The sequence below is a fragment of the Berkeleyomyces rouxiae genome (genome assembly GCF_048999995.1).
Source record: "Berkeleyomyces rouxiae strain 22BRR77 chromosome Unknown BrBRR77_ptg000008l, whole genome shotgun sequence".
Lineage (NCBI taxonomy): Eukaryota > Fungi > Ascomycota > Sordariomycetes > Microascales > Ceratocystidaceae > Berkeleyomyces > Berkeleyomyces rouxiae.
The window spans coordinates 1,183,877-1,197,609 of NW_027396498.1; the positions used below are offsets into that span (position 1 = coordinate 1,183,877).

The following is a 13,733-nucleotide window of genomic DNA, read 5'->3' on the forward strand; positions in this document are numbered from 1 at the left end:
TCTGAGACACGATATCAAGCAAGGTCCAAGCCAGTCTGAGAGTGGCGGAGGTCGATAATCCGAGAGTTCAGAAAGAAGCAAACACTCACACCTTGCAGAAATGCCCCATCACTCAGGGCGATGACGAGGGGAGGCCTGGCTATTTCGAGAGACCGGGAACCAGCAATCTCGACTGCTGTAGCCGAGACCAGCCGGATTCGTGGAATTCGGTCGCTGGGGTGGTATTGGGGAAGTGGGAGCTAGAGCAGTATAAGAAGAACAGGAGACCACCTTGTTTGCGGAAAGTTTCGTTTTGGAGATCATCAGCATCAATCCGGATCATATTCACTACTTCTTTTTTTTTTCTTCTTCTTTTCTTTTTCTTTTTTTCGACTGTACATTCATTCTACTTCTTGTCCATCTTTTTTGATTCTTCATTTTGACCTTTTTCGTTGGCCTTTTTGCTTGCATACTCTTGTCTTCAATGTCCAAATTTTCAATCTAACTGGTACTTCACATTTTCTTCCTGCTACATCTTTACTTTTTGGTATCTACATACTTTCTTTTCGACAACTTTTTCATTGTCTTTTTTGACTGCCCTGAACATACTACTCTGCACATATTTTGCATTTACTTTCTATTCTACTGTATATTCTTTTCAGTACACATCTCTTCGGCATCTGCCAGTATCTACTTGTCATTTCCAGCATATATTCCGCATCTATCAGTACATAATCAACATCTACCAGTATCTACTACACTCGACGGTATCTATTTTACACTCGGTACCTATTCAACCACTACCAGTATCTATCTTTTCTCTTCTGCCAGTATCTATCCTTTTCTGCCCGGTATCTACTTTGTCAATCGGCATCTGTTCTTCAACTGTATCTACCACCACCAGTATCTATTTTCTTCTACTCGGCATCTACTTCGCCAAACAGTATTTATCCTTCAACTGTACCTACTACCGCCAGTATCTACGGACATCCGTATCTATTTTTCATCAGTACCTACACCGACAGTATATATCACGTCCACCAGTGCCTACTACCACCAGTATCTACTCTTCATTCGCTAGTACCTACTGTTCACATATCAGTATCTACCCCCAATCTTTCTGTATCTATTTCCCTCTTGATTATACACACCCGTTCACATACATATCATCACCTGTTTATATTCCAACGTGTAAGTTGACCGCCTTCTCGCCATATTGAGTCACCGCTAACTCTTTACCAGATATATGTACATTCCCTCCATCACCATGGCTTTCTAGCTGCTACCAAGGGCTCTCTTGGCTGCAGCATCCATAGCTTCCACATGGCTCTGAACATACTTTACCAACCATCAAAGCAAAACTACCCCCTATGACCCGCCAACCTGCTTTCTAGACTTGCCCTACGACATTTAGCAAGGACTACTCGGGCAACAATGACGAAATAAACGCCTACCCCAAAGACTGCCGCACCACTACAGGCTATAGCAAGAACACAGTCATTGTCAAGCACTGAAAGGGGTCTGGCCCCGAGCACGCTGACAAGGGCTTGCCCGGCTGGTCTATCCTACCAACTCTATCTTCAACTACCCCTATGCCCTCCCGGGTCTAAAAGCCAACAGCAAACAGTCTATGGGCTTCCAGGAATCACAGTTTGACTCGACACAAACAGGGTACCGGGACTTAAACCTGAGCCCAGCATTTGGGGCTGCTGCCGGAGATTCCTTTCCGATTCTTTCTTCTTCTTCGTGACCTATTATTCCCCCCCTTTTTGGTACATATTTTTTTTATCTTTCTCTAGTGATTGCTGCTGCTCCGATATTTTGTAATAGATTCCAAACCTTTATTGCACTCTTCTGTCTTTTTTTCGTGTTTATGGTCGTTGAAAGAATTGTAGCACAAGCACAAAATAACCCAGGCACGTGACACACGATGTGCTCGAACCGGGTTTGTGCACGATAACCGGCGGCCGTATTTGTAAAAGCCCCACTTCAAATGGTCCTGTCTGTATGTACATGGGCTCTGGAGATTTATTGAATTGTAAGTGTTGCTGCACCAAACCTAGTGGCTGTTTGTTTTGTTCTACAGCATATACAATAAAGATCCTTGGTCATTGCTTGCATCAAGCTATTCTTTTCCTCTTATCTCACACAATGGCTACCGCTGCTCCCGTCATTGCCGTCATTGGCTCTCTCAACACCGACCTGGTCATGTACACGCCGTACATCCCCAAGGCTGGTGAGACCATGACTGCGCATACCTTCAACACGGGACTTGGCGGCAAGGGAGCCAACCAGGCCGTCGCATGTGCGAAGCTCTCGCGCACACAGAAAGAACTGTCGCCTGAAGGCGCCGCTGTCGTGCGTATGATTGGAGCCGTGGGCAATGATACCAACGGCCGCAACATGCTCGAGGGCCTTGCAGGCTACGGGGTCGACGGCTCAGATGTCACGATTGTCAAAGGGGTTTCGACGGGCGTGGCCATCATTTTGGTAGAAGATAACGGCGAGAACCGCATTATGCTTTCGCCCGGCGCCAACCACACTGTTACGCCCGATGCCTTCAAGAATGGGTTTCCTGGCCCTAAGCCAGACATGATCATCATGCAGCTCGAAATTCCCATTGAGACTGTGTTACAGTGCATGACGATTGCTCGCCAGGAGAAGATTCCCGTAATCCTGAACCCAGCACCGGCTCAGGCGATCCCCTCCGAGTATCTACAGGGCTTAGAGCACATCATCGTCAACGAAACCGAAGCAATGATTATGACAGGATGTGATGCAAGCCTGCTTACGACAACGGAAGGTCTGAGGACAGTATCACAGATTCTCAAGGACGTGGGTGTGCGCAACGTGGTGATTACGCTGGGCGGCCAAGGCGTCTTCTATTCGGCGGCAGACGGCAAGATTGGACTCGTGCCGGCTGAAAAGGTACAGGTTGTCGACACCACGGCTGCAGGAGACACCTTTGTTGCAGTCTATGCTCTGGAGATAGTCAAGGGTACTTCGCTTGGGGATGCTGTGTTGCGGGCCAACAAGGCGGCATCCAAGACGGTGCAAAAGAAGGGCGCGCAAGAGTCGATTCCGTGGCTCAATGAGCTGTAGAGACAAGAGTCAGAAGCTACGAGCCATAGAGTTTGTCTGCATCATCAACTAGTTATTGGGTTTAAGGTATCATGGATCACTAGTGTTAACAAGAGCACGTCTTTGTACTTGTACTACATGCACATGTATGTAAATATCTACATTCGTATCACCGAGCAGGCCGACAGCTGGCTGACAGCTGACGGGCAGATGTATCCCAACATCCACCAGGCCAGCCGAAGCAAGCCCCACTGTTGCTGTTTCGACGAGCTTCTTTGGGGTCGTGATTTGGTGGTGATGAGCGTGACGTGAAAATAGAAAGTGAAGAGCAGAAGAAGAGCAGAGAGGGGGAAAAAAAAAGTCAGTGATCGAGAAAAGAAGAAAAAAGAGGAAAAAATAAAGAAAAGGAGACGCAAAATTCTGGAATTATTTGCCCAGTCGTGGTAGCGCAGTGTGGCGCCTCGCCGATTTGTGGTCGCTCATTCGTCGAACGGCACCGAAAAAAAACAAATATTCTTGTATTCTTTTTTGGCGTCGAAAAAGTCTCCCCTCATTTTCGTCCTTCGCTGTGACTCTCGTGACACCTCCGCGCGTTCATTGTGATTGTGCATATTGCCTCATCTCCAGCGCCTCGCAGCATCTTTACTGTATTGCTTCTTTTCCCTACTAGCGCTGCTTTCTTTTTTCCCACCCGTCCAGCTTGCCCTTGCCGCCGGCCCCAGAACCGATCCCCCCACTGTCCGCCGAGCCTCTTTCGCCCTGACGGCCCTTCTTGAACCGCCCGCCATGTCGCTGTTCCGAGGCAAGACGAAATTCAAGACCGATCCGCCCAAGATCCGCATCGAGCGCGTTGCGATCGAGCGGCCCAAGGCCACCGCCAAGTCCGCCGCGTCTGGCGCGAGATCCGGGTCTGCAGCCGGGACCGGGAGTGGAAGCGGGGTCACGACTCCCTTTGCCGCCCGCAAGAAACCGCATCCGACCGCCTCCTCGTCGTCTTCCACGCCCTTTTACACACCCGCTTCGTCCATCTCGCCGCGTTCATCGCCAAATCCCTCCAACGCGTCTGCCCTCCCGTCCCGCGCTTCATCCGCTTCAGTAGCTACCCCTGCGACGTCAGCATCTGCCCCAGCACCATTAGCACTCTCGCGCCGCCCCCGAATCTCGTCGCCTCTGGCCTCCTCGTCCTCTGACGAACTGCAGCTACGCAAGCGCAAGGCCAACAGTGCGCAGCCGCGCAGTCCCTCGCGCGTCTTGTTCGATTCTAGCTCTGAGAGCGAAGACGATGATAACTGGCTGGACGCCATTGACACCAGCAATCGCAAAAAGCGCGCGCGTATGGCTGTCGAAGATGACCCCAACCGTGTAGTTATTGAGCGCTGTGCCTATGAAGATCGGGCCAGGCAAATGGGGAGAAACTTGGTTCATGCTGCCGACCTGGCGTCTCTAGCTCTGAAGTGCACACCGGTACTCGGCGCAAAATCCGACCAAGTCCGGGTTGAGCTGCAGTATCCGAGCTTGTACCCCCGAGAAAGGTACCGCTTCTAAACGTATGCCGATTGGGTCCCTTACGCTCTTACTGACATCTGCTTTTCTAGGTACGAGCTTGTGCGCGGCAAAGACAAAATCGACGCCATTTCCAGCATCATCGACGTGGTCCAACATGTGGCTGACAATTATCTCACCGATGAACAAGCCCGTCCATTCATCGACCCGCATAACGGCATTGTACGCCGCCTCACCAAAGCCTCGAACCAGCGTGTGCAAGACCTAACCCTTTTCAAAGATGCCCTCGGCGAATATAACAAGCGCTTACGTACTCTCGTGCGCGACGGTACCATTGTCAAGAACCTCGAAGGGAAGCATGGGCTGCCCAGCCACTTTGTGTCATTCATCCTGACCCAGGTTTACGACCGCACGGTCGCGCCCAAGGTCGAGCTTCTTAGCAAATACGAGAACGGCAGCGACAACGTCTATGGCGAGCTGCTGGCGCCCTTTATAACCGAGATCCTTGTCGAGAAGCTGAGCATGAAGTCGGACCAAGTCTTTGTCGACCTGGGATCCGGCGTCGGCAACGTGGTCATCCAGGCGGCGCTCGAGATTGGCTGCGAGAGCTGGGGATGCGAGATGATGGAAAATGCGTGCAACCTGGGCGACGCGCAGGTGCGCGAGTTCAAGGCACGCTGCCGGCTGTGGGGCCTGAGCGCCGGGCGTGTCCGGCTCGAGCGCGGCGACTTTCGCCGCAACACGCGCATCCTGGACGCGCTGAAGCGCGCGGATGTGATTCTCGTCAACAACCAGGCCTTTACGTCGCAGCTCAACGACGACCTGGTGCGCATGTTCCTCGACCTCAAGTTGGGCTGCAAAATCATATCGCTCAAGACTTTTGTGCATGACCACAAAAGCTCGCATAATATCAACGACGTCGGCAGCACTATCCTCGATGTTGAGGATCACACGTATCCCGAAGGCTATGTGAGCTGGACTAATGCCGGCGGTAGCTTTTGCATTTCGACCAAGCGGTGAGGGCAAGAGACTTGACGAGATCTGTTTTTCTTTTCTACACGCTCTATGCTCTTTCCTGTCACATATTATGTCTCTCCTTCTTCCTCCTACCCTTGGTTTTATTTGTCTTACAAAATATCCGTCATAGTTATGACATCGCTGCTTTCTTTCGCGTACCCTAGTTTCTTGTCTTTCCACTGCCTCTCTACCCCCGCCCCCCCCTTAGTCTCCTGTATGTATGTATGTGTTGTGTACTTTAGACCATAGCTTGCGCTTTCTTACCTTATTTAGTCTCCAATGATACCACCCACACCAGCTTTCCCTGCAGCTGGCTGTAAAATCTGATAAAGCACTGTTTATGTGATCCGTGATCTAGCCTTCGCCCGCACGTCTCCTGGGTTTCATGGTTATCTTCGTCGCCCGGGCAGTTGTGTGTCGCTGGGTGTCTGTATGTCATCGACGGGCTGTTTTTGGTGCTGTGACTTGTACTGTACGAAACGCTGGATGAGGTGCTGGTTCTCGGCCTTGACAGTGTCGCGTTCCTTTTCTGCCACCGCGAGCTGAAGATTAAGTGTGATCATTTCGTCCTGGAGATTCTACAAAGGCACATGTGCTGTTAGTCTAAAGACGCCTCCGCAGCCCTGCGACAAGTAGAATTCCCCCAAAAAGAAAACTAACATCAAGCAGGCGCTTCTTCTCGCGCAACTCGTGCTCCAAGTCCCGCGTCTTTGTTGAAAAGTGCGCATGCTGACTCTTGAGTACTGCTAAGTTGCGCGAGTCGCCGCGCGTCTGCACGCGCAGCTGGTCCAGCTCGGCCTCGGATGCGCGCAGGCGCGTCTCGTAGCTGTTCTTGTGGCGCATGGCTTCGGCGAGGTCGCGCTGTATCTCGAGGATGTCCTGGCTGGGGGTAGCATACGACGAGGATGTGCTTGCGCGTGTGTTGTTGGGATTGGAAGTATTGCGGGTAAGCAGGGCGTTTTCAGCTTCCAGCACGGCGATACGGTTCGTGAGGTCGGCGCCTGTGTGGAAGGCAAGCAGGAGGGATGGTTGGTCAGCGAGGAAGCTCTAATCAGTGAATATCAAAGCGGCGCGGCGGCATAGAAGCGCGGGACGGCGGGGGTCGGTAGACTCACAGGCATCCAGGAGTCCGTTGTCCACGGGCTGTCGCTTCGCTGCCTCGTCCAGCGCGCGAATGTAGTCCTGGCGCCAATCAGAGCGCGTGGCCAAGTACCGCGACATGGTGCAATTGCGTGGGAAAAGAGCGTGGACGCAGGGGTTTACTTGGCGTCTTGCCAGCGACGTCACGGCATAGAAGCTGTAGTTATTAATTAGTGATGCTTGTAGCGCTGGTTTTGCCCCGCCCTCCGTTGCCGGGCAGAGGAGCAGAACCCTGGTAGCACATTTAGCCGGTGATCAGCCGCCGCAAGCTTGCCAGGAGCTTTGTCCCCGTTCTTGAGCTCAGCCTGGCCAGCCGCACGACGTCAACGTATACGGCCTCCGGCTTGTGGGTTTTGTCTCTCAGATCGGCTCTGGAAACACACTGATTCACCGGCTTTGCGATTTGCAATGGACTCCTCGCAGCCGCGCACAAACTGGGAGCGGCTCGGCGACAAATGGTACCGCAAAATCCAGCTGTACACCGAGGTCTTTGATCAGGATCTGGACCTCGACAACTACGTCATCGCTGCAGCGCCCTACGGCGGGTGTTTGGGTGAGTCTGGGCGTTGCAGCCACTGTGGCCCAGAGCACGAACTCGTGTGCTAACGCCGCATCTCTAGCGCTTTGGAAGGACGACACCAAGCTGGTCGCGTACCAGGCCGGCAAGTCGTCCAAGCACACCATCGACATCTACAGCTATGCTGGCAAGCCGCTGCGCCAGATCCCCTGGGAAAACGGCACTATCAAGGGGCTGGGCTGGTCCGAAGACGAGCTGCTGCTGGTCGTCATGCCCGAGGGCACCGTGCGCTGTTACGACTACCAGGGCGAGTTTACACAGTTCACTCTGGGCCACGGCGCAGACAACTACGGCGTGGTCTCGTGCAGGTGAGTAGCACTGCGGCATGCGCAATCACTGCGGCGTGTACTAACCGACTTTCTGCCTCTCAGATTCTATGGCCAGGGCCTCGTAGTTCTGCTCGGCAACAACACTCTGGTGTCCGTTGCCTCATATTCAGAGCCTCGGCCAAAACTGCTCGCCCCTATCCCCGACGGCACCATTAACTCGTGGGCCATTGTGCCTCCGAACCACACGCTTTCACGGTCTGTCGAGGTGCTCATCAGCATGGAAAGCACCATCTACTACGTCGACGCCACCGACTGCGAGGACCGTTTCTTGGACATTGGCCCGTTTAGTCACATCAGCGTGTCGCCCAACGGCCGCCGCGTCGCGCTATACACGCTTGGCGGTATCGCCCATGTTGTTTCAAGCGACTTTCAGGAACGCTTTGTTGAGCACGACTCCAACTCTCAGATCCTGCCCAAGCACGTCGAATGGGCTGGTAACGATGCGGTGATTGCGTGGGACGACGAGGTTCATGTGATTGGGCCCGAGGACACTGCCGTGACATACCTATACGAAACTAACCGAGTACACGTGATATCAGGTACGCACCACCGACTTAGGCTATTTTTTCTAAAGGGGACTGCAATGGCTAACGTGAGGTAGAACACGATGGCGCTATCGTCATAACAAACGATGTCTGCGACTTTATTCAGGAAGTTCCTACCGATACAAATCAAGTCTTTGGCCAGTTTGCAGAGTCAACTCCTGCGTCCATTCTTCTAGACGCCGTGGCTCAGCTAGAGCTGCAATCGCCCAAGGCTGATGACTACATCCAGCTTATTCGTGGTAGCTTAACTGAGGCAGTAAACACATGCGTATGCTTCCTATGTAACTCCATCTCCCATTCTCTTACTCACATCATCTAGGTCAATGCTGCGGGCTGTGAATTCGACATTCACTGGCAAAAGCAGCTACTCAAGGCTGCATCCTTTGGCAAATCGGTTCTTGACCTCTACAACAGCGACGACTTTGTCGACATGTGCGAAACGCTTCGTGTTCTCAACGCAGTTCGCTTCTTTGAAGTGGGCATGCCCTTATCTGTAGAACAGTTTCACCGCTTGACGCCAGAGCGGTTGGTCGAACGGCTACTGTGTCGAAACGAATATCTACTTGCTCTGAAGGTGGCGCAATACCTCCGAATCCCTACCGATGGCATCTACGTCCATTGGGCTACGGCAAAAGTCAAGGTAGGCAAGGAAGATGACGAGACCATTTGCAGATTAATTGTCGAAAAGTTAGAAGGACGGCCTGGGGTGTCCTTTGAAGAGATCGCACGCGCAGCCTACAGTGAGGGACGAGGACGCCTGGCTACCCAGTTGTTAAATCACGAGCCTCGAGGAGGGCGCCAAGTTCCTCTGCTTTTGGCCATGGAAGAGGACGAGCTTGCCCTCGACAAAGCCATTGAGAGTGGCGACACCGACCTGGTGCTCTTTGTGCTTCTTCAGTTGAAGAGCAAGCTCCCCCTGGCAGCCTTCTTCCGGCTCCTAAACACTCGGCCAATAGCTAGTGCCTTGATCGAATCATCGGCTGTGCGTGAGGGCGACAACTCTCTGCTCAAAGATTTATACTACCAGGACGACCGACGCATCGATGGCGCCACGGTGTTTTTGCGCGAATCATTGATACAGCCGACGTCACGCATTGCGGCGGACAAGATTGCGCTGGCTGCTAAGATCCTGGCCGAGTCAAAGGAGAGCAATTTCGAGCTACACTCGCTCAAGGAGTCTACGATACTGTTGAGAACACAAGAGGCACTGGATCGAGATTTAACAGATGAGTTTACGGGACTCAGTGTCAACGAGACAATGTTCCAACTGATCAAGCTGGGTAACTTTGGCAAGGCGAAAAAACTGCAAAGCGACTTCAAGATCCCCGAGAGAGTGGCCTGGTGGATCAGGTATGTTTATGCCCCGATGTGGCTTGTACACGGCGAGGTAACTAACAGCAAGCTGTCCTAGACTACGGGCGCTTGTTGCTAAGCGCGACTGGACTGAGATTGCCGAGATTTCAAAGCAGCGCAAGAGCCCTATCGGCTGGGAGGTAAGTCGCATCGCCCTGATACTGCTCCTCTTCTCTTCTTGTGACTAACATGCACGTCTCTGCGCAGCCCTTCTACAACCTTGTTCTCCAGGCAGGCAACCCCCGCGTCGCCGCCATGTTCATCCCAAAATGCACCACGCTACCGCCCGGCACCGCCATCGCTATGTACGAAAAGTGCGGGCTCAAGGTCAAAGCGGCCGAAGAGGCCGTCCGGCTACGCGATGCCGACGCATATGTGCGGATACTGCAAGCCGCGGGCCGGGGGACGGAGGAGGGCCGGGAGATTGAGCGGCTTGGAGCCACGGTGTTCAAGCGGTAGAAGCGGGCGGGTGCAAGTCGAGACAGGATGTTGCTTGTGTTGCGTGGTATTTGTTTGGAGTTCATTGTGTTGTTGGTGTGGCGCGCTTGTCATGCCGATTTGACCCAGTCTTTATATAAACGTGATTAAGTTATCTGAAGGCGCCATGCCCGGTTTATTTGAGAGACTCGCACCCCGGAACAGCCCCCGGACTAGTTTGCAGGAAGTGGATACAAGAGCGCCGGGTCCTATCAACCCCCGAGGCTGCGTCTTCCGTAGAGAAGGTCAAAGTGTAGTTGACCTGAAGACACTTGGTGTTGTAGCCCCCTGGTTCATGCAGAAATTCTAGACCAAGCTTATCGCCGTCCTGTTGGTACTGACTGGGAAGGCCACCCGGATCCCGCGGTCCATCTGAGAATTCTCGGCGGATCCGGGTGCTGTTCTCGGAGGACTCCGAGGAGTTCCCGACGGCAGTTGAAGCGGCGCGGGCATTCTGTAATCCCAAAAGATTGATTGATTGATTCTTTATTTACCTGTCTACTCGCGAGGTATTCTCGGCATACGACAGGGGACTACAAGTAGTACCAGAAATTACATACAGAAACAGAAACCAAAATCCAAACCATGCATACAGAAACCTCCCGCACAAAGTGTAATGACTAAAGTGTGTCCACCCGCCCAGCCCAGAGGCTGTCCTTTGCTTGTGTGGCCCAAACCTGGCCCAGAGTCCTGGCCTCGCCGCTGATGCAGGCATAACATAAAAACAAATACAAAGGAAACAACAAAGGGAAGTACAAATAAAGAGAGAAACAAGTAGGAAAAAGGAGGTGATGGCAGCGCAAACGCGCTAAGGGGGAGACCCCGAGGGTACGCCGTCTCCAGGTGGCAGAGGGAGCGCGGGAGGGGCCGCGTCTTGCGCCCGCGTGTCCGGCCTCATGCGGCGGTGAGCCAACAGGGCCGTGGGGGCTTTGGCTGCTTTGGCGGCCAGCCAGCAGGCTCCGCGCTTGGTACCGATCAACTTCTGAAAGAAGCTGCTGGACACCCGCTGTGGGTTGTGGTGGCAAACCCAGATGTGCTCCGGGCTCGTGTCGGCTCCGCAGAGGGGACAGGAGAGCACGGCGTCCTCGTGCTCGAAACGGCGGTGATAGGCCGCAAAGTCGCCGTGTCCTGACAAAGCTGTCAGCACCGCGCGGGCGAGGTTGCGATCGGTCTCGTCAAGGAGACTTGTCCAAGCCTTCTTCGGGGCCTGCACCGGGCGGCGCAGGTGAGGTCTGGAGTTGCGACCCTCTGCCTCCCACCAGGCGCGAAATGCGGTAGTGACCCGGGCGCGGAATTCACTGCGTGCCCAGGAGAGTGACATGCCAGTCCTTGTGGTGATTATGTCTGCACCCCACCTGGCTTGTCTGTCGGCGAGCTCATTGCCCACGACATCGGAGTGGCCTGGAACCCAGATCGCTTCCACCTCAATGGCTCCATCTGGCCACGGTCTTGGCCGCGGATGGTTGGCGTCGGGACGTAACCAGTCCGCGCAAATTGTTTGGGCTCTCCGAAGGTGTTCCTCGGAGGTTCCGGGATTGACGTCCCGGGACGTGAGTCTGTTCACCGCTGCCATGTTGTCTGAACAGATCCAGACTTTGCGGCACCGCGGTTTGTCCCGCAGGTCGACGGCGGTTATGGCCTCGGCGATGGCCAGCACTTCGGCGTCGTGCACCTCGGCGCGGAAAGGGACCGGGCGGTTTCCCGAGAGCAGGACCTGTCCCCCCTGGATAATTACCCAGCCGGCGCCAACCCTGTTCGGACTCAGCTTCGAGCCGTCTGTGTATAGCCACAGGTCTGAGGGGGGGGGAGGAGCGGACCAGAGCGAGGTGTGCTGCAGCGGCAGCCTCTTTGTCACCCCGGATCGGGGCCCGGGTCGAAGGTAGCTTGCCCTTGCACGGCGGCGGGAAGCTCGTGGACAGCCCGTATGGGAGCATACTCCTGAGCTCACCCAGTATGCCCCACATTGGCCTTATGGAGCCGAGGGGGTGGTTTGGCGGGGCCAGCGCGACTCTGAGAGCAGCCGACCCAAGGAGGTTGTCCAGCGCATAGCGCATAGGAGGGAAGCCCGATGTGAGGTTGTATATTGCACAGGGTGTGGTGCAATATAGCGGCAGGGCGGCGCGGAGGCCTCTGCGGACGGTGCGGTCGAGGAGGCTTGAGGCCCCCAGTAACCCGCGGCTCAGCGGGGCGTTGGGCGGGGTTGGGCGCCACCATGTGGCCGCAGCGTAAGACAGCTTGGCAACCACGCATGCGCGGACCGCCGTGAGGGCGCCCTTGATCGGGGCGCCTTTCCAGCACCCGGACAGAATCTGGATGCCGCGAATGGCCGGTGCCGTCCTCTGTGCCACGTCTCGGATGTGTGGCACGAAGGAGAGGTTTCGTGACCAGCGCACGCCAAGCCAGCGCAGGGTCCCGCGAGGGCTGACCGCCTCCAGCGTAGAGCCGTCGGGGAGTCGCAGGCTTGGGTTTTGTCCATGACGCTTGCGCGTCACGTGAAGTAGTTCGGACTTCGTCAGGTCGAGCGCCATGCCGTTGTCCGTGCACCAGCTGTCAACGAGCTCCAGAGAGCGGGAGAGAACCGAGCAGTTGCCTTCGAGGGGCGAGTCTGAGTTGACTAGGCAACCATCGTCAGCGTACCCACGGAGAGTGCAGGGGAGTGGCATCTTGAACAGCGGCGACATGAACAGCATGAACAAGATTGGGGAGATGGGCGAGCCCTGTGGGAGGCTGCCACCTGTTGGCTGGAGAGCGTCAGAGATTTGTTTTTCCAATTCCGGCGCTGGGCCGCTTGAAAAAAAAAGGCAGAAATCGGCACATCCGGCTCCGGGATGCCGGACTGTCGCCGTTTGTCAACGGCATTAATAAAAAGAGATGCTCCGAGTGAGGGTCGAACTCACGACCTTTGGATGGCATTTTACATTGCGGACGATTCGAAATCAGACTCCTCATGAATATGAGACCACTGCGCTACCACTGCGCCATCGAAGCCTGTTGAAATTTCTTGTTGTGAGATAATACGGTATGAGAGTATATAAAGGAGCTCAAGTAACGGATGTAGATAGACGTAAAAGAATAATATCAAATCAGACCAAGTAACGGGCCTTCCATCCTCATAGCGGAGTGTGGACCACTGGTTCTTCGGGACTTGGGGATGGTACGCCATTCCGAACACACAGGAGCCAATCCAGCGTCGTTTAATCTTGGTGATTTTGGTAGACGGTCAATACAGTCAAGTCAAGTCGAGTCAAGGCCTTCCATCCTGACGGCAACTCTGAAAAAGAAAAGCCGGAGACACAAGGCCCCACTTCGGACTTCAGTTGTGTTGTGGTCCGAAATGGACGACCAGAGTTGGGGGGGGGGGGGGGGGGGGGGCAACCTGGGGAAATATAGACAGCGAGAATTAGAGCCGTATTGAGGATATGGTCGACAAAGAAGAGGGAGATAAAGCGAGGGAAGAGCCTTAGAGATTAGAAGGCCTGCTGAGTTCGGAGTGAGCCATCGAGCAAAAAAACACGAATTATGCAGACCCCACACGAGTGCTGTTGACATAACTGACTCTTAGACTGCTGCGGATGAGCTAGTGCAAAAGCCTGAGAGCTAGAGGGAGATTACTGCGGCAGTCATGAAGGAGACGAAGTGCCGCTTAGGCCGGAATCATCCGCATAACAGTCTAAGAAGGCACAGTGCGGCAGCAGCAGCAGTTCTGCCGGCGTCGGCCAGAGCTGGATTATT

At 54.2% G+C, this 13,733-nt stretch overlaps 5 protein-coding genes across 5 annotated transcripts; 3 read left to right on the forward strand and 2 right to left on the reverse strand.

The window, feature by feature from the left end:
• Window positions 1-2,130: 2,130 nt before the first annotated feature.
• On the forward strand, window positions 2,131-3,081 carry BROUX77_006483 (uncharacterized protein; the record flags this gene model as incomplete). The annotated part of the gene is made up of 1 exon (XM_073751472.1): window positions 2,131-3,081. The coding sequence occupies one exon, from the start codon at window positions 2,131-2,133 to the stop codon at window positions 3,079-3,081; it is 951 nt and encodes a 316-aa protein (XP_073603552.1).
• Window positions 3,082-3,846: 765 nt separating this feature from the next.
• On the forward strand, window positions 3,847-5,583 carry BROUX77_006484 (uncharacterized protein; the record flags this gene model as incomplete). Its single annotated transcript, XM_073751473.1, has 2 exons — window positions 3,847-4,592; window positions 4,656-5,583. The coding sequence occupies 2 exons, from the start codon at window positions 3,847-3,849 to the stop codon at window positions 5,581-5,583; spliced, it is 1,674 nt and encodes a 557-aa protein (XP_073603553.1).
• A 386-nt stretch (window positions 5,584-5,969) lies between these two features.
• On the reverse strand, window positions 5,970-6,801 carry BROUX77_006485 (uncharacterized protein; the record flags this gene model as incomplete). Its single annotated transcript, XM_073751474.1, has 3 exons — window positions 5,970-6,158; window positions 6,241-6,581; window positions 6,696-6,801. 3 exons carry the CDS (start codon window positions 6,799-6,801, stop codon window positions 5,970-5,972), a joined length of 636 nt encoding a protein of 211 aa, XP_073603554.1.
• Window positions 6,802-7,128: 327 nt separating this feature from the next.
• BROUX77_006486 (uncharacterized protein) lies at window positions 7,129-9,983 on the forward strand (the record flags this gene model as incomplete). Its single annotated transcript, XM_073751476.1, has 7 exons — window positions 7,129-7,273; window positions 7,341-7,605; window positions 7,669-8,165; window positions 8,228-8,439; window positions 8,491-9,521; window positions 9,583-9,664; window positions 9,732-9,983. The coding sequence occupies 7 exons, from the start codon at window positions 7,129-7,131 to the stop codon at window positions 9,981-9,983; spliced, it is 2,484 nt and encodes an 827-aa protein (XP_073603555.1).
• Window positions 9,984-10,809: 826 nt separating this feature from the next.
• Window positions 10,810-12,691, reverse strand: BROUX77_006487 (uncharacterized protein; the record flags this gene model as incomplete). The annotated part of the gene is made up of 2 exons (XM_073751477.1): window positions 10,810-11,795; window positions 11,857-12,691. The coding sequence occupies 2 exons, from the start codon at window positions 12,689-12,691 to the stop codon at window positions 10,810-10,812; spliced, it is 1,821 nt and encodes a 606-aa protein (XP_073603556.1).
• Window positions 12,692-13,733: the final 1,042 nt, after the last annotated feature.